Source organism: Physella acuta, unplaced genomic scaffold, assembly GCF_028476545.2.
Source record: "Physella acuta isolate Inbredline_101_S28 unplaced genomic scaffold, ASM2847654v3 ptg000067l, whole genome shotgun sequence".
In the NCBI taxonomy this organism is placed as follows: Eukaryota; Metazoa; Mollusca; class Gastropoda; family Physidae; genus Physella; species Physella acuta.
This window is the reverse complement of record NW_026731587.1, coordinates 178875-206335: the sequence shown is the minus strand read 5'-3', so window position 1 is coordinate 206335 and position 27461 is coordinate 178875. Positions and strand designations below refer to the sequence as shown.

Genomic DNA, 27461 nt, shown 5'->3' with positions numbered 1-27461 from the left:
GGGGGATTTATAGTCGTTCACTAAATTGAATCAGGCGTTTCCGCCGGCGCTCGGACGGGGTGCGATTTGGCGCCACGGGCTAGACTCTGAGCACTATGCGTTTATTTTTGCAGTGAAGTTGTGTTTATGTTATGAGTGTTGTGTTCGTGTTGTGTTTGAGTTTGTGTTTGTGTTTGCGTTGTGTTTGTGTTTGTGTAGTGTTTGACTTTGTGTTTTTGTTTTGTGTTTGTGTTTAGTGTTGTTCTGTTCTTAAGTTGGTAAATTTAAAAAAAGATTTACCGTGTTGGAGCACGTGTATTCAGCTAGTATAATTATATTAAAAAATAAATAGACCTGTATTGTCATCGAAGTGGAATGTATCCGGAAAGTTCGAACGAAATCGCTGCATTGAAAGTGTGTTGAAATTGAGTTACAAGATTTGCCACAAACCCACAAACAAATAAACAAACAAACAGACATTGCGAACTAAATAAAAGCTTGTTAAAAAATAGAAACTTTAAAGGTTACTGGCTCATATATATAAAATCTAATGTTGATGTTGTTGGTGACTAAAACAATGCTGCTGGTTACTCAATCAATGTTGTTGGTGACTAAAACAATGTTGTTGGTGACTCAATCAATGTTCTGGTGACTCAATCAATGTTTTTGGTGACTCAATCAATGTTCTTGGTGACTCAATCAATGTTCTTGGTGACTCAATCAATGTTGCTGGTGACTCAATCAATGTTCTGGTGACTCAATCAATGTTGTTGGTGACTCAATCAATGTTTTTGGTGACTCAATCAATGTTTTTGGTGACTCAATCAATGTTTTTGGTGACTCAATCAATGCTGCTGGTGATTCAATCAATGTTGTTGGTGACTCAATCAATGTTCTGGTGACTCAATCAATGTTCTGGTGACTCAATCAATGTTGCTGGTGATTCAACCAATTGGCAGACGATTTCCGTCGTGTTGATGTATTGGTGTGTGAAGCTGTTGGTGTGTGTTGGTGTGGTAGTGATGTTGGTGATCTGTTGGTAATGCGATGCGATAAGGGTGGGGCTCATCTAGAACTGGTGTCCTTGGGGCGGGGGCGCTGGTAGTGCTAATCGCTTGAACCCGCCCTCTAATGCATTCTTGGCGTAAGGGTCACCGGCTGAGTTGTAACCGGTTCCGGTTTCGTAGTGATCACCTGTTGGTTTGAAAAGTTTACCAATAGCAGAAAGACGATAAGAATAAAGATTTCACGACCTAAACCAATCCATCATAGATATCCACTAAACATTTACGGACCTAAAATGTGCAACATAGATATCCACTAAACATTCACAATCTAAACAAATGCAACATAAATATTCACTAAACATTTCACGACCTACAAATATGCAACTTAAATATCCACTAAACATGTCAAGGACAGCAACATGTAGGTCAGGGACAGCAACATGTAGGTCAGGGACAGCAACATGTAGGTCAGGGACAGCAACATGTAGGTTAGGGAAAACAATATGTAGGTCAAGGACAGCAACATGTAGGTCAGGGACAGCAACATGTAGGTCAGGGACAGCAACATGTAGGTCAGGGATGCCTCACTTGTCTTCCAGTATGGGTCCCTGTAATCGTTGTTTGTGCGCACGGCAGTGTTGAAGCTGGGGATAATAATTAGGTCAAGGTCACCAACGTTTCATGTGTATCAGGTTAATCAAGCTACTTGGTCGTCAAATGGGCTAAAGCGAAGACCTATATTTGTCAATATGTAGGCTGTAAAGATGTTTGCCAAACTTAGTCAATGTGTAGGCTGTAAAGATGTTTGCCAAACTTAGTCAATGTGTAGGCTGTAAAGATGTTTGCCAAAATTAGTCAATGTGTAGGCTGTAAAGATGTTTGCCAAACTTAGTCAATGTGTAAGCTGTAAAGATGTTTGCCAAACTTAGTCAATGTGTAGGCTGTAAAGATGTTTGCCAAACTTAGTCAATGTGTAAGCTGTAAAAACTCAGCTTTGCCAAAAGTGTTAAAAAAGATATTTTAAAAACTCACTAGTCATCAACTGGCTGGACCTCTTGTCTGGGGAAAACAAAAACATAAGTCAAACTAATTGTTAATATTTTTAGACAAGTAGTTATTACTGTCATAATTTAGACAAGTTAGTGTCATGATTTAAACAAGTTAGTGTCATGATTTGGGCAAGTTAGTGTCATAATTTAGACAAGTTAGTGTCTGATTTGAACAAGTTAGAGACGTTTTTGAAACCTCACTTTGGACAGCAGAAGTCGTTGCACCCATTTTGACCACAAAGATTTCCACTAGGGGCGCCTCCCGCCGCCCCGAGCGAGGGGGCGCCACAAAGACCACACATCCGCAGCAGGAAGTACAAGCCCACGAGAAGTCCGAGCACCAGGAGTGACATAAGGATGGCAAACACGGCCACAAAAGCATCGTTGTTGAAAATGTTGCTGCTTGCAGTAGTGGTTGATGTTGTGGTGCTGGTGCTGGTTGTGGAGGTTGTTGTGGTCGTAGTTGTGCTGGTTGTGGTTGTTATCTGGTAGGTCAACACGATGGTTCCTTGTGACGTCCTCTGTGGGGAGCCGCCATCTTTGCACCTCACAACGAGGCTATAGCTTTTCCCAGTGTTGGACTCAGGTATTAAACCTAGAGAGTTAGAAGAAGTGTTAGCTTTAGCTAAAAATGTTTTTTAATGCACATTTTAGCGCGCAACAAGAGCCAAACCTACAACAAGAGCCACAACAAGAGCCACAACAAGAGCAACAACAAGAGCCACAGCCACAACAAGAGCCACAACAAGAGCCATAACAAGAGCCACAACAAGAGCCACAACCACAACAAGACCCACAGCCACAACAAGAACCACAACCACAACAAGTACCACAACAAGAGTCACAGCCAAAACAAAAACCACAACCAGAACAAGAGCCACAACAAGAGCTACAACAAGAGCCATAACAAGAGCCACAACAAGAGCCATAACAAGAGCCACAACAAGAGCCACAACCACAACAAGACCCACAGCTACAACAGGAGCCACAGCTACAACAAGAGCCACAACAAGAGCCACAACAAGAGCCACAACAAGAGCCACAACAAGAGCCACAGCCACAATAAGTGCCACAATACAAAAACAGCCACAGTCACAACAATAGCCACAACAAGAGCTACAAAAGAGCCACAACAAGAGCCACAGCCACAACATGAACCACAACCACAACAAGTACAACAACAAGAGTCACAGCCAAAACAAGAGCCACAACCACAACAAGAGCCACAGCTACAACAGGAGCCACAACAAGAGCCACAACAAGAGCCACAACAAGAGCCACAACAAGAGCCACAACAAGAGCCACAGCCACAATAAGAGCCACAATACAACAACAGCCACAGCCACAACAAGAGCCACAACAAGAGCTACAAAAGAGCCACAACAAGAGCCACAACAAGAGCCAGAACCACAACAACAGCCACAGCCACAACAAGAGCCACAGCCACAACAAGAGCCACAGCCTAAACAAGAGCCACAACCACAACAAGAGCCACATCAAGAGCCACAACAAGAGCCACAGCCACAATAAGAGCCACAACCACAACAAGAGCCACAGCTACAACAAGAGCCACAACAAGAGCCACAGCGACAACAAGAGCCACAGCTACAACAAGAGCCACAACAAGAGCCACAACAAGAGTCACAATAAGAGCCAAAACAAGAGCCACAACAAGAGCCACAACAAGAGCCACAGCCTTAACAAGAGCCACAACCACAACAAGAGTGTAACGATCGCCGTCTGACAGACGCAGAACAGGCGAACGCCCCGGGTTCGTTTAATGTAGTTAGACAGAAATACCCATGGACAGTATGAGCACACCTGCATCTACGTGGGCTTGTTACAACAGTCTAGGGGAACTAACACGTAGGAAAGATGAAACTCAACTTAGGTTAAACTGACAACTACTATTTTTATTTGTGAACAAGTATGTACAATAGACATTAAGTCAACACCAAAGTATAAGTCATTAAGATCAATAAATAAACCACAAAAATCACTTACCGATAACTCAAAGATACTGAAATATATCTAACAATTAGATATCAAAGTCACAGGTAAGGCCTTGGAGGAATAACACACCTAAATACAATATCATAAACACTGGAATGACCATACAACTTGGTGAAATAACACACCTAAGCAATATCTCATAAACACTAGAATGGCCATAAAACTCGTATGGTGAGGAACTAAAATATATCACCACGAACTGAACAATTCAAATAAAACTTCACACACACACACACACCGCACTGTGTCTCCCGGGGTCTAGGTCAAAGTCCTCCCTCGAGAAATCTCGGGTCGAGTTTATATCTAGGATCAAAACCAAGGGAGGTTACTGTAATGTTGTAAGGCCATTGGTCGAGGATCGGTTAAGGATCTTCAATGCCATAAGACCATTGGCCTAGGATCTGATAAGGATTAAAATCCAAGTCACATGACGTGATGGAGTTCAGTTGACCGAGGAGATCAGGTGAACTAACAACTCTCCCAAGGTCAATTACTTAACTCAAGCCAACTAAAAAATATAAATAAAGAAAAAGACCAAAGTAGGTCACATCCCCTCCCTTTTAGAGAGTCAGATTTGTTACACAAAAAAAAGAAATAAATATATGGAACAAATCTGACATAAAAAATGTCCAATTAAAGTAACTAACAAAATTTCTATATCAGGAAAAAACATCCTTAGAAATTAAAGGGAAACAATTCGCCTTTTAACAATTTACCAAAGCGAAATAATCCTCCTCAAAATAAGAATGCATCAAAGTTCCTTTTGCAAGGGCAACAAAACATATCCATCTGGATATAACATGTGGGAAACTTACAAGGTAATTCATTTATTTAAATGTCCCACTATACCATCAACTGAATAATGTGATACATTTTATACTAACTTAATTCACATTATTCAAAACCACCTTTAAATAAGGTTCATTTGAAAATAACAGGCATTTTCAACAATATAACAGTTTGAACAAAACGTACAATTCAGATCTGAGTGAAAGCTTGGAACTCCAGCCACCAGGCTACAGTTCAATCATACATAACATTTGTAAAATGGTCATAACTAACCACAAAAGTTTCACATGATCAATGTGAATATCAAAAATTGTTTTACATTCTTGACAAACAGTCAGCTACAATGTTATCAGTTCCTTTAATATGGGAAATAACCAGATTAAAGTTTTGGAAAAATAAACACCATCTTAAAATTCTGTTGTTATTCGGTCCCAACTTAGTAGTGAATTTAAGAGGATCATGGTCAGAAAATACCATGACTCGATTTATTGCGGAAGTAACATAAACCTCAAAATGCTGTAAGGACAGGACTAAAGCTAATGCTTCTTTTTCAATGGTGGAATAATTCTTCTGATTCTTATTCAGTTTCCTCGGAAAAAAGGCAATTGGATGGTCAATACCTTGGCTGTCTTCCTGAAACAAGACAGAGCCAATGGCTAAGTCACTTGCATCAATAGCAAGTTTGAAAGGCTTACTAAAATCTGGAGCAGCCATCACAGGTGCATTAGACAAAAAGCATTTAATGTCTAGAAAGGCATTCTGACACTCATTTGACCATACAAAATCAACACCTTTCTTTAACAAAGCTGTCAATGGTTCAGCAACAGCTGAAAAATTCTTACAAAAACGTCTGTAATAACCAGCCATCCCTAAGAATGGAGGGAAAGGTTTTAATTACCTGTGATAATTTCTGATTCTCATCAGATGGTCTTCTAAATGGGTCAAAAATGGGGACTTTAACAATTTTGGGGACTGGTACATGTCATGAGTAGCATCATCAGATTCATTAGATATACTTATAGGTAATATAACCTTAGCTGTGGAGAAAGAGTTAGTACTAACATCATAGTACTTCTTTAATGAATTAACATGGTAGTTTTGTTGCTTCTTTCTCCGGTCTGGGAAGTCGATGACGCAGTCCTTGGTAATCTTGTTGAATGCTTCGTGTAGCACAGGTATCGGTCTCACCGGGGCCTTGGGAATATTTTGATTGGGTTTCCCAACCAACTGACAGTCCTTGCAATGTTTGCAATAACGGGTGACATCGTTGCGCATTCTCGGCCAAAAGAACAGTTCTTTGATTTTCGCCATCGTTTTCCTGACTCCAGGATGAGCTGAGATCTGGTTGTCATGGGCCAATTTCAGGATCTCCAGCCGGTATGGTGGAGGGACCCATAGTTGGTTTTTCACCAACCACGGTTCAGCAGGCGAAGCAGTCGATGGGAAAAAACGTCGGAAGACCAGGTCATTTGCGATGAAATACTCCCCATCGTCGGCTGAGAGGGATTTCACGACCACCGATTGGAGTTCTGCGTCTTCTTTCTGTGCTTTTACAATGTCCTCATGGGATATTTCCAGAGGTAATTCCATGAATGGACCCTCTAGAGGCACAGATTCCGGTTTGGGAATCGGATTGCTCGAAGTCGACTTGCGTAGATCTGGACCTGTATCAGCCGACTGCTTGGTTTGGCTGCGTGTTACCACACAAACTGGATACAGTTCATTTTCATCGTCGGGGTCTGTAGAAAATGGGTTCTGAACTTTCTGGGGGTGGACTTTGCTTCCCGCTAAGTCGTTACCTAGGAGCAAGTGCACTCCTGGGACAGGGATGGAGTCGATTACCCCTAGGATGACCTCTCCTTGGACGAGTTGATGTGTCAGGTTGAACTTGTGTAGTGGAATTACAGTTGGTTCTGCTCCCACTCCTTGTATAATGGTGACATCACCGGTGTTGGTTTCTGGTGCAATGTTCAATGAGTCTCTCAGCAAAAGTGACTGAGAAGCCCCAGTGTCTCTCAGGACTACTATGTTCCGCGTTGATGATGGATCCCCAGGGTTACTGATGACAGCATCTGTCATGAATGACGTGAAGCCAACCGTTCTCGATTCTTCGACATTGGTTGCCTCTGATGTAACCGGTCGGTGAAGAGGATAGTCATAAGATGACTGGACGAAAGTGGTGGGTACTTCATTACCTCCCTGTGGACACGTAGGTGTAGTGTCATCACGACGGGCGGGGTTCACCTTTGGACTTGCTTGATGGGGGAGAGCGTTACGAGATGATGTTCGTATAAACTCTCGGTTGTCTCGCTGTCGCAGGAAACAGTCCTTGATGACGTGCCAAGGCTTCTTGCAATAGTGGCAGATCACTCGTTGCCTGGCTGTGATTCTGGGCTTCTGTGGTGACTGGCGAGATCTCAGCAACTGGCCAACAGGGGGATTGTTGCTCATGAGAGGGAGTACTGGATTGAATCTGGTACAAGACCCCTGTGGTTTCTTATGTACCAGCTCGTAGGTATCGGCTGACTCCACTGCCCTTTTGATATCTGTTATTCGGTTATCCAAGATGTGTAGTCTGATCTCTTCTGGTACTGCATTGAGAAAATCTTCTCTTAGGATCAGACTTTTGAGTTTGTCGAAGTCGTCGACATTCTCAGAATGGAGCCATCTTGAAAATATCTTTTCTTTTTCAAATAGGAATTCAACATATGCCTAGTTCTGATGCTTCCTAATTTTTCTGCACTTAGTTCTGTAGGCTTCTGGAGTTACCTCATAAGCCTTCAGAATGGCAGCTTTGACCCTTTTATAATCGGACTGGACCTCCCGAGAGAGTGCTTGGTATGTGGTGGCGGCCTTTCCTATTAGAACAGTGCTTAATAACGCTGTGACTGCGTTATCAGGCCATTGACAACATTTGGCAAGGTTCTCAAAAGTATTAAAAAATACAGCAAGATCAGACTCATCAAACTTTGGGACTAGTTTACAAAACTTGGCCAATGTTTGGGCCACAGACAACCGAGAAGGATCTCCTGACCTCGTACTACTGCCAATAATACCAAACTCATACTCTAACCTCTTCATCTGAACTTCTCTTTCTAACTCTAATCTGGCCTCAAACTCTCTTTCTTTTAAAGCCAACTCCTATTCTTCTAAGTTGATTTTAGCCTCTAACTCCCTATCAACACTTTTCACCTCACGTGCCAAAACCTCAGTAAGGAGACCCTCATCTAAAATACCTTCATTAAAGAAGTGGACTATAACCTTGTCTTTCAATACCCTAGAGGTCTGAGTACCTGTATACTCTAGGCTTAACTCTTTGACAACAGCTATCAAATCCTTTCTACCTAGCTTCTCAACTGCCTCCACAGTAAGACTTGCCAACAAAGACTCCATAGCCAACTCACAATGTTTACCACCAACTGATAAAAAAAACAACTATCCAAGAACTAGTTCAACTTATTTAACCTTTTGACCTAACTCTAGATCACACACTTAAACTAGTGCCAAACTTGCACACAAATCAAAATACCAGTCGAGCCCTCACTTGTAACGATCGCCGTCTGACAGACGCGGAACAGGCGAACGCCCCGGGTTCGTTTAATGTAGTTAGACAGAAATACCCATGGACAGTATGAGCACACCTGCATCTACGTGGGCTTGTTACAACAGTCTATGGGAACTAACACGTAGGAAAGATGAAACTCAACTTAGGTTGGACAAAGGCTATGGAAGCAAATCCAAAAAGAAAAGCAGGCTGAAATCGGAGTCAATGGCCTCAATGGCGCATAACCAGTTGACACGTAACGCTTAATTGTGTTGGAGGCGTGGTCGAGTCGGCAAAAGCTCATGGTTGATAAATTCGACAAAGTCTCGAGTTCAAACCCACTGGCAGATAAATCTCGATCCCCCTTCAACACTAATATTAAGAACGAAGAAGAAGAAGGAGAACTTAGGTTAAACTGACAACTACTATTTTAATTTGTGAACAAGTATGTACAATAGACATTAAGTCAACACCAAAGTATAATTCATTAAGATCAATAAATAAACCACAAAAATCACTTACAGATAACTCAAAGATACTGAAATATATCTAACAATTAGATATCAAAGTCACAGGTAAGGCCTTGGAGGAATATCACACCTAAATACAATATCATAAACACTGGAATGACCATACAACTTGGTGAAATAACACACCTAAGCAATATCTCATAAACACTAGAATGGCCATAAAACTCGTATGGTGAGGAACTAAAATATATCACCACGAACTGAACAATTCAAATAAAACTTCACACACACACACACGCCGCACTGTGTCTCCCGGGGTCTAGGTCAAAGTCCTCCCTCTAGAAATCTCGGTCGAGTTTATATCTAGGATCAAAACCAAGGGAGGTTACTGTAATGTTGTTAGGCCATTGGTCGAGGATCAGTTAAGGATCTACAATGCTATAAGACCATTGGCCGAGGTTCTGATAAGGATTAAAATCCAAGTCACATGACGTGATGGAGTTCAGTTGACCGAGGAGATCAGGTGAACTAACAACTCTCCCAAGGTCAATTACATAACTCAAGCCAACTAAATAATATAAATAAAGAAAAAGACCAAAGTAGGTCACAAGAGCCACAGCCACAACAAGAGTGACAACCACAACAAGAGCCACATTTACAACAAGAGCAACAACCAAAACATGAGCCACAACCACAAGAGCCACAACCGCAACAAGAGCCGTACTGACCAATGTAAGCCAAAGAGCCGTCACTGTAAGCAGAGATATAGTTGAGCGAGTCTGATGGGATGGCCTGGATAACCTCATAGGAGAGCAGGTTGTTGGGCGAGGTCCGGTCGTTGTCTGTGGCAGCAAAACTCCCAAGACTCCCCAGCTGGGTGGACTGGTCAGCTTTGAAGGTCACGCTCTATCGATGTCAAAGTTGGGATTATCAAATAATGACCGAGTGTAAAGTAGGTTAGGAGGTGGTGGTGGCGGTGATAAAAATTATGCTTAGGACGACAGCGATGGGTAAATTAATTTATGAGGAATATTGAGCGATTGCAACATTTGTTGTTGGGCGAGTGCAACATTTGTTGTTGTGCGAGTGCAACATTTGTTGTTGGGCGAGTGCAACATTTGTTAGTTAAGCGAGTACTCACAGACGTAGCACCAAACGAGCAGGTGTTGTCGTTAGAGTCCATGATGTTGATGTAGACTGGCACCGTCTTGCTGGCGCCGTACACGTCCACAGCCTGCAGTTGTAGCACCACACTTGTGGGCATGGCGTTCTGGTCCACGTCATAGTCCACGTTAAATGTGATGGTGGTGGTGGAACGGTCATACCTGCACGCAGGTCAGGTGACAGGTAATTTGGCAGGTCAGGTGACAGGTGATTTGGCAGGTCAGGTGACAGGTGATTTGGCAGGTCAGGCAAGTTAATACGATAGACAAGTTGATACGATAGACAAGTTGATACGATAGACAAGTTAATACGATAGACAAGTTGATACAATAGACAAGTTAATACGATAGACAAGTTAATACGATAGACAAGTTGATACGATAGACAAGGTGATACGATAGACAAGTCACGTGACATTGGAATGTCCCAGATTAGAGCTTGCTCACCTGAATCTGTTGCTGTTGTTTCCGCTAACAAATCCTATAGAGGTGATTGTGTCACCCTCAGGGTCAACAATGACAGCATCAAGGTCACACAAAGAAACTCCAGCCTGGCATAATAAACTATCATGAATCAACTTTTCCCAATGGGATTTTAGTCTTTTGTAAGCGAAGTGTCTAGTAGACTTAAGCTTCTAGTAGATTTAAGCCTCTAATGGTCTAAGCCTACAAGAGACAAGTCTCATGCAGCTAAAGCCTCTAGTAGATTTAAGCCTCTAATGGTCTAAGCCTACAAGAGACAAGTCTCATGCAACTTAAGCTTCTAGTAGATTTAAGCCTCTAATGGTCTAAGCATACAAAAGACAAGTCTCATGCAACTAAAGCCTCTAGTAGATTTAAGCCTCTAATGGTCTAAGCCTACAAGAGACAAGTCTCATGCAACTTAAGCCTCTAGTATATTTAAGCCTCTAATGGTCTAAGCCTACAAGAGACAAGTCTCATGCAACTTAAGCCTCTAGTATATTTAAGCCTCTAATGGTCTAAGCCTACAAGATACAAGTCTCATGCAACTTAAGCCTCTAGTAGATTTAAGCCTCTAATGGTCTAAGCATACAAAAGACAAGTTTCATGCAACTTAAGCCTCTAGTATATTTAAGCCTCTAATGGTCTAAGCCTACAAGAGACAAGTCTCATGCAACTTAAGCCTCTAGTAGATTTAAGCCTCTAATGGTCTAAGCCTACAAGATACAAGTCTCATGCAACTTAAGCCTCTAGTATATTTAAGCCTCTAATGGTCTAAGCCTACAAGAGACAAGTCTCATGCAACTTAAGCCTCTAGTAGATTTAAGCCTCTAATGGTCTAAGCCTACAAGAGACAAGTCTCATGCAACTAAAGCTTCTAGCATACCTAAGCCTGTTGCAGATTTAAGACACTAGTAAATTTAACCATCAAACAGACTTAAACCCCCAACAGACTTAAACCTCCTATAGACTTAAACCTCCAACAGACTTAAACCTCCAACAGACTTAAACCTCCAACAGACTTAAACCTCTAACAGACTTAAACCTCCAACAGACTTAAACCTCTAACAGACTTAAACCTCCTATAGACTTAAACGTCTAACAGAATTAAACCTCCAACAGACTTAAACCTCCAACAGACTTAAACCTCCTATAGACTTAAACCTCTAACAGACTTAAACCTCCAACAGACTTAAACCTCCAACAGACTTAAACCTCCAACAGACTTAAACCTCCAACAGACTTAAACCTCCAACAGACTTAAACCTCCAACAGACTTAAACCTCTAACAGACTTAAACCTCCAACAGACTTAAACCTCTAACAGACTTAAACCTCCTATAGACTTAAACGTCTAACAGAATTAAACCTCCAACAGACTTAAACCTCCAACAGACTTAAACCTCCTATAGACTTAAACCTCTAACAGACTTAAACCTCCAACAGACTTAAACCTCCAACAGACTTAAACCTCCAACAGACTTAAACCTCCAACAGACTTAAACCTCCAACAGACTTAAACCTGCAACAGACTTAAACCTCCAACAGACTTAAACCTCCAACAGACTTAAACCTCTAACAGACTTAAACCTCCAACAGACTTAAACCTCCAACAGACTTAAACCTCCAACAGACTTAAACCTCTAACAGACTTAAACCTCCAACAGACTTAAACCTCTAACAGACTTAAACCTCCTATAGACTTAAACGTCTAACAGACTTAAACCTCCAACAGACTTAAACCTCCAACAGACTTAAACCTCTAACAGACTTAAACCTCCAACAGACTTAAACCTCCAACAGACTTAAACCTCCAACAGGCTTAAACCTCCTATAGACTTAAACCTCTAACAGACTTAAACCTCCAACAGACTTAAACCTCTAACAGACTTAAACCTCCAACAGACTTAAACCTCTAACAGACTTAAACCTCCTATAGACTTAAACCTCCAACAGACTTAAACCTCCAACAGACTTAAACCTCCAACAGACTTAAACCTCTAACAGACTTAAACCTCCAACAGACTTAAACCTCTAACAGACTTAAACCTCCTATAGACTTAAACGTCTAACAGAATTAAACCTCCAACAGACTTAAACCTCCAACAGACTTAAACCTCCTATAGACTTAAACCTCCAACAGACTTAAACCTCCAACAGACTTAAACCTCCAACAGACTTAAACCTCTAACAGACTTAAACCTCCAACAGACTTAAACCTCTAACAGACTTAAACCTCCTATAGACTTAAACGTCTAACAGAATTAAACCTCCAACAGACTTAAACCTCCAACAGACTTAAACCTCCTATAGACTTAAACCTCTAACAGACTTAAACCTCAAACAGACTTAAACCTCCAACAGACTTAAACCTCCAACAGACTTAAACCTCCAACAGACTTAAACCTCCAACAGACTTAAACCTCCAACAGACTTAAACCTCCAACAGACTTAAACCTCCAACAGACTTAAACCTCCAACAGACTTAAACCTCCAACAGACTTAAACCTCTAACAGACTTAAACCTCCAACAGACTTAAACCTCCAACAGACTTAAACCTCCTATAGACTTAAACGTCTAACAGACTTAAACCTCCAACAGACTTAAACCTCTAACAGACTTAAACCTCCAACAGACTTAAACCTCCAACAGACTTAAACCTCCAACAGACTTAAACCTCCAACAGACTTAAACCTCTAACAGACTAAAACCTCCAACAGACTTAAGCCACTAGACGAAGCTACTTACATTGCTCTCATAAAGATCACAGTAGTAGGCGATCTCATCAAATGTGGGCGCTTCGTTGACGTTCTGAACGTTCAACGTGAGTACATCATTCTGAGAGTCCCTAGGGAGGGGAAGGGGGGAGGGGGCAAGAGGAGTACAACATAAAGTAGGTCATCTTGAATATCAAAGTTTTGTTTCATTTTTACATGAATAGCCGATCTCTTAAAGACTTGCTCGGTTTCTTCTTCTCGTTTTAAATAACACAGGCAAATAAATAAAGAAACTCTAACACAATCCGAAAGGTCTACACAAAAAAAAAAAATTCTCGCAACAGTAAGGGTGGAATGGCACTTACAGTATAAACGGATTATATAAATTTTGAAGCTTTTGACAAAGCAGTTTTCGGGGTAAAATATTGAGCGAAAAGTTCTCAGACAATTATTTGAGATAATCCATCTATCTTTATACTACTTAAACTCAAGTTTGTTTACATGTTTGAATAATTATTTTTTTTTGTTTTTGTTTGACTGTTTGGTTACAGGAGAGAATCAGCACTATGTGTAGAGCTGTACAATACGTAATTAGGTAGAGAACAATTTTCTTTTTTAAACAAACAGTTAATCGCACATTAAAGAAGTTAATTAATCTATTGATATATTCATTGGTAGATTGACCACATTAATTATAACATTTCAGAACAATGACTTTACTTATAGTGACGTCACATGAATTATTTACTTTTATAACAATAATGGCGGCTTCCATCGAAGATTTTGGTGCCAATTCAAAAGTTCAACGCATTATAAAGCTAATTTTCTGTCGGCTATAGCTTTAACGATACGTCTGTTTGCTATTTTTATTAGGTTTCAACACTATTTTCAATTTTAAACAGTTCTTCTAATTTGAGTATACAATAAATTTCTCTAGATCTAGAGATCAGCTGTCGGACGAAGAAAAAGTCAATCCTAGATCTAAAATCTAGAATCTAGGTCAAACCAAAATTAATTAGTTAAAAATAAAATCACAATAAATTAGTGAGTTTCTTTATTAAACTATTTTAGTCCTTAAATATTTCAAATAAATCTTTGCTTTTTAGCTTCACGGATCATCTAATTCAAGAATACAAGGGATTTATCTACCAAGGTTCTAGATTCTAGATCTAGAACTACCGAAAGACTAGACTTAAGCCAGACAAGTCGTAGAATCTAGATCTAGAAAACTCTATTTAGATCAAGATAATAATGATTTTCTATACTAAACTATTTCAGACCTTCATTTTTTTTTATATAACTCTTTGTTGGTTTAGCTATGGATTGGCTAATTTAAATTAAGATAAAATTAAATTTGAAATAATACTAAGGCCTATTCGCGTAAATCGAGTTTCTTAACGCAGACTAAGAGTATAATAATACCAGTAAATACGTCTCTGATCAAAATAGCATAGATAGCTAAGATGTTCTTGTAATAGGTTACCATACAGGTGGCACGGGTTCGAGACACATCGTGTCATTGTAAAAAGAAAAGGATTTCAATTGTTTTTGTGATAGATTGGCAATCAGTGACGAGAAGCCGCGTTGGTTGTTAACAAGCCTTTATTTACAGCCATGAAGGAAAGAGGAAGGAAGTACAATGCACAAGGGACATCACTCATAATAATAACAACATTATAAATATAACTAATACAAGAAGAGTGAGTTCCCTTGACCTCACAATTATCTCAATCTATTACATCCCTTTACCCTTAGAACACAATAACACATCTCTCAATAGAATAATTGATAGTATCCTAAAATCACCAATTATATTGTAACATGAACACTATGGTAGATTACATCCTTACATACAATGCACAATATGCTACAACATAATCAAGATACAAAACAATGATGTCAAAGTCCTTTTGACCTTTAAAATCATAGGTCTAACTTATTTGGGATTTTGATTGTCCTGTTTGACCTTCTCAGTGGCTTTTGATTTGGTGACTCAATATTCTGACCATTTGGATTCTCTATCTCAGGAGGTCTAGGATTTAAATCATTAACTCCAGAATTTACATTTTCTGACTCCAGACAACTTGGTTCACTCATATCAACAGAACTTGGTTGTGGAACAAACTGAGTTGGTGTGAACTGATCAGATTTGGTGGGATTGACAGATTCACACTTATTATCTGCACAAGTTATTTTTAACTGGTCTGCATGTCTACGGACAATAAGTCCATCATTTGTTTTTACTTTATAAGACACAGGTCCTGTACATTGAACAATTTGACCTGGTATCCATTTTTCCTTTCTCCCATAATTTCTTAGATACACATTCTTATTAACACCAAATTCTCTTTCAATGCATGTGTTGTCATGATTTAATGGAACTATTTTTGAATTGGCATCTGAAAGTATTAAATGGCAAAAATCTTTTTTTTTTTTTTTTGATGTCACCCTTTTAGTTTCTGTAAGTGCTAATGATGTTAGCAAAGTTGTTTGATGATCACATTCCTTCTTACTAATGTATTTTCTTTAAAACATTTGAAATTGCCATATCACCATAATCATTTATTAAGTTACAAATACTTTGTTTAGGCAACTCTGACTGATAATGGACTGCATCTTCTCCATCTTTTATATTATCTTCACAAAGGTTTTTATTTCTTATTTAATATGGCCTTAAGTCATCATTCACAGACTCTTCAGGCCAACAATTCTTACAGTACTCATATATTTTTATTAAGCACTCATCTTTTTGTGTTTCTCTTTTAATATCATTCACATCTATATTGGAGTTATCCATGATAGTGAAGAGAACAAATACATCTTCTGGTACATAGCTCAGGCTTTGGTTTTTTAAAGGTAATCTACTAAGACTATCTGCACTATTCTCAGATCCAGGTTTGTATTTCAATTCATAATTGTATGCAGTTAGTGTGATAGCCCATCTTTGAATTCTTGGTGAGGCATGCTCAGGTAGGGTTTTGTTTTCTCCAAATAAACCTAGCAATGGTTTATGATCTGTAAAGATGGTGAACTTCCTACCAAACAGAAACTTATGAAATTTCTTAACACCAAAAATGATGCCTAAGCCTTCCTTATCTAACTGAGAATAATTTTTCTCAGCCTGGTTCAAAGATCTACTGGCAAAAGCAATGGGTCTGTCACCCTTCTCATCCATGTGGGACAAGACTGCTCCTACACCATCTGGTGAAGCATCACATGTCAATACAAGTCTTTTCCCTGGGTCATAGTGAGTTAGTAAGGTGTCAGCAGACAAAGCCTCTTTTGCTGTATTAAAAGCAGCTTCTTGTTGTTTACCCCAGTGCCAAGTTGCATTTTTCTGTAGCAGCTTGTACAGTGGTGATAGTTTACCAGACAGATTTCCTATGAACTTTGCAAAGTAATTTATCAAGCCCAAAAAAGCTCTTAGTTGTTGGGTATTTTCAGGTTTGGGTGCTTCTTTAATGGCTTTTGTTTTCTCAGGTTGAGGTCTGATGCCTTGTTTGCTTAATATATATCCAAGAAAACTAATTTCTGTCAACATGAATTGACATTTATCTTTGTTTATCTTTAAACCTTTTTCACCAACAATTTTCAATACTTTATCAAGTGTTTTAAGATGTTCAGTGTCATTCTTACCAGTTATGTACACATTGTCAAAGTACACACAAACATTTGGAATATCCTTAAAAATACTGTCCATGACAGCTTGGAAAATTCCAGGGCTAGATGATATGCCAAAACATAGTCTTTCATATTGGTAGAGTCCTTTGTGTGTGTTTATTGTCGTATAGACTTTTGAATCTGGATGCAGTTCTAGTTGAGTGTAAGCATGACTAAAGTCTAATTCAGTGAATTTGTCTCCTCCTGCCAAATTCAAAGAAATTTCCTCAATGTTAGGAATAGGGTACCTATTTAGCTCTATTTGCTTATTCAGTGTAGTTTTATAATCTCCACAAATTCTTATAGAACCATCCTTCTTTAACACTGGCACAATGGGCGTTGCCCAATCGGAATAGTCTACCTTCTTTATGATGCCATTAGATTCCAATCTACTTAGCTCATTTTCAATTTTATTCCTCATTGCATAAGGTGGAACTCTAGCTTTGCAGTATCTTGGATTTGTGTCTTTAATGCTTATCTTCACTGTTCTATCATTTAGTAATCCTGGATTACCAAAAACACATTTATTTTCAGATATTACTTTATCTAGTGAAGTAAGACTAGATTCTCTTACATTCTTCAATGAACAAATACTCTCCCAATTTAACTTAAGATCACTTAACCAGTTCCTACCTAGTAATGGTGGTCCATTTCCTTCAACCACAAGAAGAGGAAGTTTAACACTTTGACCATTATAACTTACATGAACCATACACTCTCCTAATACCGGAACATTGTCACCAGTGTATGTTGTTAGACACTTGTGACATGGCTGTAGAGGCACTGATCCTCCTGTGACAGCGTCAAAATCTTTCTTTGTTATGACTGTTAGAGATGCTCCAGTGTCAAGTTGGAAGCTGATGCTCTTACCGTTGATATAAACTGGTACATTGATGGGAGCATGACTTATTGATTTCACAGAGAACAGGTTGAAATCCGGCTGCGAATCAGTTTGAGCATTTTCACTGGTAGAGTGATTCATTGGTTGGGTTAGGTAGTCTTGGTGAGAGTTAACATAGTGCTGCCCTTGGTTGCGGTACTGTCTTGACTGGCTAGATTTAGCGACAGACGAAGACTTTGCAAAGCAGGCCTTGGCAATGTGACCTTGCTTACCGCACTTATAACAAGTTGCTAACTTGAACTTGCACCGATGAGATGCATGGGGACCTTTGCATCGATGACATTTTTGATAATTATTACTAGATTTAGATCTAGGATTTGAACGAGCAGGCTGTTTAGCATAAGTTGGAATGCTCTGATGGGGTTGATGTTTATTGACTAACCTGCTGTTTACTGCATGGATCCCTGAAGGCGTAAGAGATTTCGCCGCATCTGATGACTGCTGGAATGAAGTTGCAAGTTGTATTGCTTTTTCCAATGTTAGATCTGACTCGAGCAGCAACTTTCTTTGAATATCAGGGCTGTTTACCCCTGTCACAAACTTTTCACATAGTCTGTCAGACAGCGTTTCTCCAAATTCACAGAATCTACTTAAATGACGTAAAGCAGCAACATATTCTGATATTGACTCGTTTGGTTGACGAGTCCTACTGTCAAATCTAGCTCGACATAGAAACTTTGATGGGGTAGGCGCATGGTGGTCTGTTAGCAATTTGCTCAGCTCGTTAAAGCTCTTGGTAGTTAGACTAGCTGGTGCGCATAAGTCCTTTAGTAGCCTAAATTGTTGAGGCCCTATGACTGTTAACAAAACAGCTCTCTTTTTGGCTTCTATCGTCACGTTGTTTGCTTCAAGGTAAAAGCTTAACCTATCTAGGTAATCTTGAATGATTTCATCATTCGAATCAAATTCTTTTATTTGGCCATACAGCGCCATTATTCTAGAAATACTTAGCTAATAAGCTCTAGCAAACCTCTTTTTTGCGTAAGTAGGTGCTCTTTCTAGTAGATTTTTATCCTCGTCGCCAAAATGTGATAGATTGGCAATCAGTGACGAGAAGCCGCGTTGGTTGTTAACAAGCCTTTATTTACAGCCATGAAGGAAAGAGGAAGGAAGTACAATGCACAAGGGACATCACTCATAATAATAACAACATTATAAATATAACTAATACAAGAAGAGTGAGTTCCCTTGACCTCACAATTATCTCAATCTATTACAGTTTTTATAATGTGAATAATAAAGTTGCCTATAGTGATATTTAAATATGAAATGTGTCAACCTAACTGAAAAGTAGCTCAAGTTATTGCGTTTGTAAACACACACGCATATACTCAGACACACACACAAACACACACACCTACACAGACACACACACACACACACACACACACCTGCACACAGACATGCTAAAAAATAGCAGAAAAACGTTTTATTGAAACGGTACGATGTAAAATGTCGAGATATTTCACAAAATCGATAACAAAAATTTCTCTAGACGAGAACGTGAGAAAAAAAAATCCCTGTCTTCTAAAAAATAAACCGGGAACGATCTCCCATAAACTTTCTCGAATATTCTTATATAAAAAAGGGGGGATGGGAACTCGGAATAAAGACTTGAATTTTAATCCATTTTAAATACTTAAACTTTTTAAAATAGAATAAAATCTCGTAGAAAAAGAATTGCACACCAGTAAACGCCAAATAAAATGTGCATAATAGTTCTGAATATTATTAGTACTTTATAAATTTACATTCGTTTTTTTTTGAGAAATCGGAAAAAGCGTAAATTAGTTCTTCCGGTAAACTAAAATTACTCAAAATTTGACAGAAGGTAGAGAATTAAATCTTTTACTTGCATGTAAAATTTTATTTATCTATCTGAAATAGTACTCAAGTAATAGGCTTTTGAAAAATTCAAAGTAAAAAAGTAACACTTCCGGTTATCGGAAATCGCTCAAAAGTTGATACTGATCTACGATTTTGATAAAAAAAATTATATATGAAATTTCATCAACCTAGCTGTAACGGTACTCAAGTTATCGTGTTTACATACACACAGACACACAGACATACACACAGACATACGGACAAGATTGCAAAATTATATTTTTCCGTATCAGTGAGGTGTAAAACGTCGAGATTTTCAAAAATATCGATTTTTTTTTTTTGCACGATTACAAGACTTTCTCTATACTTCGTATATATGAAAAAGGAAAAAAGCTCACAAGAATCCGTCACTAAGGACGCATGTTATTTTGTACTGACTGGTTGTCTCGTAGTCCAGTGGGTTGGCAGCGTTAGCTAAGGTTGACAACCTCAACTTTTGGGCTGGTGTTGTGAGAAAAATAATTTATTGGGTTATCAAAATTTTCTTGGATGGAGGTAAGTTGATAAAGGTAAGTTGAATGGAGGTAAGTTGAATGGAGGTAAGTTGAATGGAGGTAAGTTGGATGGAGGTAAGTTGGATGGAGGTAAGATAGATGGAGGTAAGTTGGATGGAGGTAAGTTGGATGGAGGTAAGTTGGATGGAGGTAAGTTTAATGGAGGTAGGTTGGATGGAGGTAGGTTGTATGGAGGTAAGTTGATAAAGGTAAGTTGGATGGAGGTAAGTTGGATGGAAGTAAGTTGGATGGAGGTAAGTTGGATGGAGGTAAGTTGATAAAGGTAAGTTGGATGGAGGTAAGTTGAATGGAGGTAAGTTGGATGGAAGTAAGTTGGATGGAGGTAAGTTGGATGGAGGTAAGATAGATGGAGGTAAGTTGGATGGAGGTAAGTTGGATGGAGGTAAGTTGGATGGAGGTAAGTTTAATGGAGGTAGGTTGGATGGAGGTAGGTTGTATGGAGGTAAGTTGATAAAGGTAAGTTGGATGGAGGTAAGTTGGATGGAGGTAAGTTGATAAAGGTAAGTTGGATGGAGGTAAGTTGGATATAGGTAAGTTGGATGGAGGTAAGTTGAATGGAGGTAAGTTGGATGGAAGTAAGTTGGATGGATGGAGGTAAGTTGGATGGAGGTAAGTTGGATGGAGGTAAGTTGGATGGAGGTAAGATGGATGGAGGTAAGTTGGATGGAAGTAAGTTGGATGGATGGAGGTAAGTTGGATGGAGGTAAGATGGATGGAGGTAAGATGGATGGAGGTAAGTTGGATGGAGGTACTCACTTCCAGATTCGTACGTGAACTTGTACTGATCACCATTGGGGACAACCGTGCATGTGGGGACGAGCTGCGGCACGTATATGTCACTGTAGCAGGAGAGAGAACATTTTGTATCAGGGGAGAGAACATTCTGTAGCAGGGGAGAGAACATTTTGTAGCAGGAGAGAGAACATTCTGTAGCAGGGGAGAGAACATTTTGTAGCAGGAGAGAGAACATTCTGTAGCAGGGGAGAGAACATTTTGTAGCAGGAGAGAGAATATTTTGTAGCAGGGGAGAGAACATTTTGTAGCAGGAGAGAGAACATTCTGTAGCAGGGGAGAGAACATTTTGTAGCAGGGGAGAGAACATTTTGTAGCAGGGGAGAGAACATTCTGTAGCAGGGGAGAGAACATTTTGCTGTTGTACAAGCAAGCGATTATGTTCAGTCCTTTACACTTATAACTTAAAAAGTTGTCTCCGAATAGCATAAATAATTAACTGATTTGTAAAAACGATCAACCTAATTAATTACCAGGTTAGAAGTCTAATTAATATCAAGTGAAGATGTTTAGACTCGAATTCCCATCCCGGTCTACCTATATACGTGATTTACCTGTCACTGAAGGTCAAGGTCATAATGTTGTAGCCACTAGCAGCCGTCTCTAGCACCGTCATGGTTGCAGGCAGGTTGGTGATCAAAGGTCGAGAGTTCATGTCTAAACAAAGCAGAAAAACGCTTTTATTTGTAGGCCTATATATATATATATATATATATATATATATATATATATATATATATATATATATATATATATATATATACATATTCTGAGGTGAGACGTGAATTAAAATGTTGAGGTGAGACGTGAATTAAAATGTTGAGGTGAGACGTGAATTAAAATGTTGAGGTGAGACGTGAATATAAAATAGCTGTAGCCAGGACTGCGGGTGTTGGCTGCAGCCAGGACTGCGGGTGTTGGCTGCAGCCAGGACTGCGGGTGTTGGCTGCAGCCAGGACTGCGGGTGTTGGCTGTAGCCAGGACTGCGGGTGTTGGCTGTAGCCAGGACTGCGGGTGTTGGCATGAAGATTAGCTTGACTCACTGGTCAGTGTGACAAATATCTCAAAGTCGTTGACCGTGTTGACCTTGTCCTTGACTGTGACCGTGATCACGATGTACTTCTCCGTGGCGGCCCTCAGGTCGGTGTTAATAGCCATGATGCCATCCCCTGCTCGAGACAAGGGTTAGGGTTAGGCTGTATCTAGGGTTAGGGTTAGGCTGTATCCAGGATTAGGGTTAGGGTTAGGGTTAGGGTTAGGCTGTATCTAGGGTTAGGGTTAGGGTTAGGGTTAGGGTTAGGGTTAGGTTGGAATCTAGGAACCGGCAGGCGACATCAATAAAATGCACGTATACACTTTACACCCCAGCCATATACACTTTACACCCCTGCCCTACACTCTCCACACCCCAGCACTACACATTCCACACCCCTGCCCTACACTCTCCACACCCCAGCCCTACACACTCCACACCCCTGCACTAAACTCTGTACACCCCAGTACTAGACCACTTTAGACAAAACTACTTCATACCCTCAGCCTTAAACGAGATTCAAAAGTAAAATAAAAACTTACGGGATCCTATAGTAAAATAATCCACTGAAGGTGATGTGGAGATCGAATAGGTCAAGGGGTCATTTTCAGCATCTGTAGCTGAGACTGTGTAGATGACGTCACCTGGGACGTAAGGTCTGCCCACGTCCAATGTCAAGGTTTCTGGCGTGACGTCACAGAATAGTATACTAATTAGTTCACATGTTAGATACTGTAAAAACTTCAAAGATTCTATCAATATTTTGGCTGTCAGTTACTGTAAATACTTCAAGGATTCTATCAATATTTTGGCTATGTTAGATACTGTAAAAACTTCAAAGATTCTATCAATATTTTGGCTATGTTAAATACTGTAAAATCTTCAAAGATTCTATCAATCTTTTAGCTATGTTAGATACTGTAAAAACTTCAAAGATTCTATCAATATTTTGGCTATGTTAGATACTAAAACTTCAAAGATTCTATCAATATTTTAGCCATGAACAAATAATTTAGTTCACCCCTTTAAGTGAGGGGTGGGTTGTGTTCTTATAAATCGAGTTTCGTGTAGATGAAATATCAATACAACACTAAAACATGTAAGATTATACTAAGACATTGAAATAAGAGTGACGCCTATGATAGGATTAGTGACGCTTATGTAAGAATGAGAGTGACGCCTATGTTAGGATTAGTGACGCCTATGTAAAATCTTCAAAGATTCTATCAATATTTTAGCTATGTTAGATACTGTAAAAACTTCAAAGATTCTATCAATATTTTGGCTATGTTAGATACTGTAAAACTTCAAAGATTCTATCAATATTTTAGCCATGAACAAATAATTTAGTTCACCCCTTTAAGTGAGGGGTGGGTTGTGTTCTTATAAATCGAGTTTCGTGTAGATGAAATATCAATACAACACTAAAACATGTAAGATTATACTAAGACATTGAAATAAGAGTGACGCCTATGATAGGATTAGTGACGCTTATGTAAGAATGAGAGTGACGCCTATGTTAGGATTAGTGACGCCTATGTAAGAATGAGAGTGACGCCTATGTTAGGATTAGTGACGCCTATGTAAGAATTAAAGTGACGCCTATGAAAGAAAGAGAGTGACGCCTATGTAAGAAAGAGAGTGACGCCTATGTTAGGATTAGTGACGCCTATGTAAGAATAAGAGTGACGCCTATGTAAGAAAGAGAGTGACGCCAATGTAAGAATAAGAGTGACGCCTATGTAAGAATGAGAGTGACGCCTATGATAGGATTAGTGACGCTTATGTAACTGCACGCTGACCTCTGGGATAGTTCGAGTTTGAAATGACCGGAGCTTGGTTCTGCTGGACGTCGATCTCTAGGAGGGTGGTGGAGGAGTTGGTGTCCAGCTCGTTACGACACTCGATGGTGATGAAGTAGGTGGGGTTTGTTTTAAATGACAGTTTTCCTCCCTGGGCCTGGCCGGTGTAGTAGCAGTAGAAGGCTGGGGGGGGAGGGGGGGGGGGAGGGAGAGGAGTGGTCAATATATTCGCCAGTGTGTTTTTTTTTATACATTGAAACATTTAAGCTTAAAATTAAAGTCACGAAAACAGGACATTGAAATCACAAGTTGAATCATGAGATATTCAACAGTCTACCCATCAGGGACCATAACTCTACCCATCAGGGATAACTCCACCCACTAAAGGCCATAACTCTACCCATCAGGGACCATAACTCTACCCATCAGGGACTATAACTCTACCCATCAGGGACCATAACTCTACCCATCAGGGATAACTCCACCCACTAAAGGCCATAACTCTACCCATCAGGGACCATAACTCTACCCATCAGGGATAACTCCACCCACTAAAGGCCATAACTCCACCCATCAGGGACCATAACTCTACCCATCAGGGACCATAACTCTACCCATCAGGGACCATAACTCTACCCATCAGGGACCATAACTCTACCCATCAGGGACCATAACTCTACCCATCAGGGACCATAACTCTACCCATCAGGGACCATAACTCTACCCATCAGGGACTATAACTCTACCCATCAGGGACCATAACTCTACCCATCAGGGATAACTCCACCCACTAAAGGCCATAACTCTACCCATCAGGGACTATAACTCTACCCATCAGGGACCATAACTCTACCCATCAGGGACTATAACTCCACCCACTAAAGACCATAACTCTACTTAGTGGTGGCAATAACTCAGCCCACTAGGGGCGATAACTCCAGCGACCAACCTGACGTCGAAGTTTTCTTCCATACAGTGAAGGGACCGTTGACTGGGTTAATTTCCTTAACGTTACACAGACAGGCGTCACCAGGATTAGTACACTTGACCTGTGGTTTGATCCATGTACAAGGCTTTAGTTTTGTTATTTACATTTATTTGGCCGCTTTAAATACATGTGTACATATAAATAGAATTTATAATTGCAAATTTCGGCGGCATTTCGCGGATCAACCTTTCACGGACCAACCACTGACAACCACAGAACAACCTTTGACAACCAAATACCAACCTTTAACAACCTCTGAAAACCTCTAACCACCACTGACAACCATTAACAACCTCTGACCAACCTTTGACAACCACAGACAACCACTGACAACCACAGACCAAATAATGACAACCACTGACAACCACAGACCAGCCTTTGACAACCACAGACCAACCATGACAACCACTGACCAACCACTGACAACCACTGACCAACCTTTACCAACCACTGATCAACCACTGACCAACTTTGACAACCACTGACTACTTCTAACAACCACTGACTAACCACTGACAACCACTGACCAACATTGACAACCACTAAACTCACCTCTACAATAGATGTCTCTATGATTGTGTCTTCGTGAATGTTGTAGGGTCGTGTGAAGGGCGTGATGATCTGTTGGTCCAAAAAATTCAAGTTGAGTGATCGCGAGAATCATTCAACAAATTCAAGTTGAGTGAACGAGAGAATCATTCAACAAATTCAAGTTGAGTGAACGAGAGAATCATTCAACAAATTCAAGTTGAGTGAACGAGAGAATCATTCAACAAATTCAAGTTGAGTGAACGAGAGAATCATTCAACAAATTCAAGTTGAGTGAACGAGAGAATCATTCAACAAATTCAAGTTGAGTGAACGAGAGAATCATTCAACAAATTCAAGTTGAGTAAACGAGAGAATCATTCAACAAATTCAAGTTGAGTGAACAAGTGAATCATTCAACAAATTCAAGTTGAAAGAACAAGTGAATCATTTAACAAAAGTGAGCTGCTAATATAATGATATATTTCAAGTGAGCTGCTAATATAGTGATATAAGTCAAGTGAGCTGCTAATATAATGATATATGACAAGTGATCTGCTAATATAATGCTATATGTCAAGTGAGCTGCTAATATAATGATATATATCAAGTAAGCTGCTAATATAGTGATATATGTCAAGTGAGTTGATAATATAATGATATATGACAATTGACTCACAGGAACTTGACATGCTACCATCTTCATGTAAGTTAACATCAAAAGACAGCTGGCTAATAGATGGGACATGTTGGCCATCGATGGCCCTCCTAGTCAAACTCTTGGCCAACTATAGGTCAACTGTCTCTACTAGTCAAACTCTTGGCCAACTATAGGTCAACTGTCTCTCCTAGTCAAACTCTTGGCCAACTATAGGTCAACTGTCTCTCCTAGTCAAACTCTTGGCCAAATATAGGTCATCTGTCTCACCCTAGTCAAACTCTTGGCCAATTATAGGTCAACTGTCTCTCCTAGTCAAACTCTTGGCCAACTATAGGTCAACTGTCTCTCCTAGTCAAACTCTTGGCCAACTATAGGTCAACTGTCTCTCCTAGTCAAACTCTTGGCCAACTATAGGTCAACTGTCTCTCCAGATACAACTCTGGGTGAACTGTCTCTCCAAGGATAACTCTGGGTCAACTGTCTCTCCAGGGACAACTCTGGGTGAACTGTCTCTCCAAGGATAACTCTGGGTCAACTGTCTCTCCAGGGACAACTCTGGGTCAACTGTCTCTCCGGGTATTAGCTTTAAACAATACCGTGGAAGTTTTTCTCCTGAAAATAAATATTAGTTTTACCATAGGTCGATCTACATTTATTTTTGGACATATTTTGCCATCGATATTTGCCCAAATATATTTGTCCATCTATATTTGCCTATCTATATTTGGCCATCTGTAAATAATCCAAATTTGGCCATCTGTATTTAGCCATCTGTATTTGGCTATAATATTTGGCCATCTATATTTTGCAATCTATATTTGGCAACTACATTTAGCCTTCTATATAAATTTTGACCATCTATATTTGGCCATTTGTATTTTTACATCTAAAAGCCCTAATTGGCCATTTGTATTTATCCATCTTATATTTGGCAATCTATATTTGGCCATCTATATTTGGCAATATATTTAGCCTTCTATAATTTGGCCACTATATTAAGCCATCAATTTTCGGCTATTATATTTGGCCATTATATTTAGCCTTCTATATTTAGTCATTTTATTATTATCTGGCCATCTGTATTTGACAATCTATATTTGACAATCTATATTTGACCATCTGTATTTGGCCATCTGTATCTGGCCATCTGTATCTGGCCATCTGTATTTGGCCATCTGTTATTAACTTCTTTTCATAAAACATTCTAGCAGTGAGAGATTTTTACATTTTCTACTTTGTATATCAATTAATTAATTAACTAAAATCTTAGTAATACGTACCGTAAAGAGAACGACTCGTATGGGAGAATTTTAAATATGACACTGAATGAATAATGCGAATGTTATTTTCAAGAACCGAATTAAAAACCAACGGCTGTCCACTCGCTGTGATAAGGCTGCGACCTCTTCGGCCCTGACGGAATGTCTGGCCAATCGATCTCTGATAATATGATGATCTCTTAGAGTGCCAGCCCACCCAGCCCACCCCACCTGTTTATGGG

At 39.7% G+C, this 27461-nt stretch overlaps 1 protein-coding gene across 1 annotated transcript; it reads right to left on the bottom strand.

The window, feature by feature from the left end:
- Positions 1 to 27422, bottom strand: LOC131951937 (protocadherin Fat 4). The gene is made up of 18 exons (XM_059314403.1): positions 27241 to 27422; positions 25979 to 26572; positions 25324 to 25392; positions 24733 to 24832; positions 23784 to 23966; positions 22524 to 22664; positions 21992 to 22117; positions 21503 to 21605; positions 20913 to 20995; positions 19980 to 20082; positions 13225 to 13324; positions 10462 to 10565; positions 9993 to 10176; positions 9580 to 9757; positions 2237 to 2630; positions 2019 to 2045; positions 1575 to 1630; positions 1 to 1173 (listed from the first exon to the last, which is right to left on the bottom strand). The coding sequence occupies exons 2-18, from the start codon at positions 26054 to 26056 to the stop codon at positions 1049 to 1051; spliced, it is 2154 nt and encodes a 717-aa protein (XP_059170386.1). The 5' UTR covers positions 26057 to 26572; positions 27241 to 27422; the 3' UTR covers positions 1 to 1048.
- Positions 27423 to 27461: the final 39 nt, after the last annotated feature.

Coding starts and splice junctions, on each gene's coding strand:
- LOC131951937 (XM_059314403.1), bottom strand. CDS start 26,056: ATGGCCAACATGTCCCATCTATTAGCCAGCTGTCTTTTGATGTTAACT. Junction 25,393..25,978: donor TGGTAGCATGTCAAGTTCCT/GTGAGTCAATTG, acceptor TTGGACCAACAG/ATCATCACGCCCTTCACACG. Junction 22,665..23,783: donor AAACTCGAACTATCCCAGAG/GTCAGCGTGCAG, acceptor ACGTCACGCCAG/AAACCTTGACATTGGACGTG.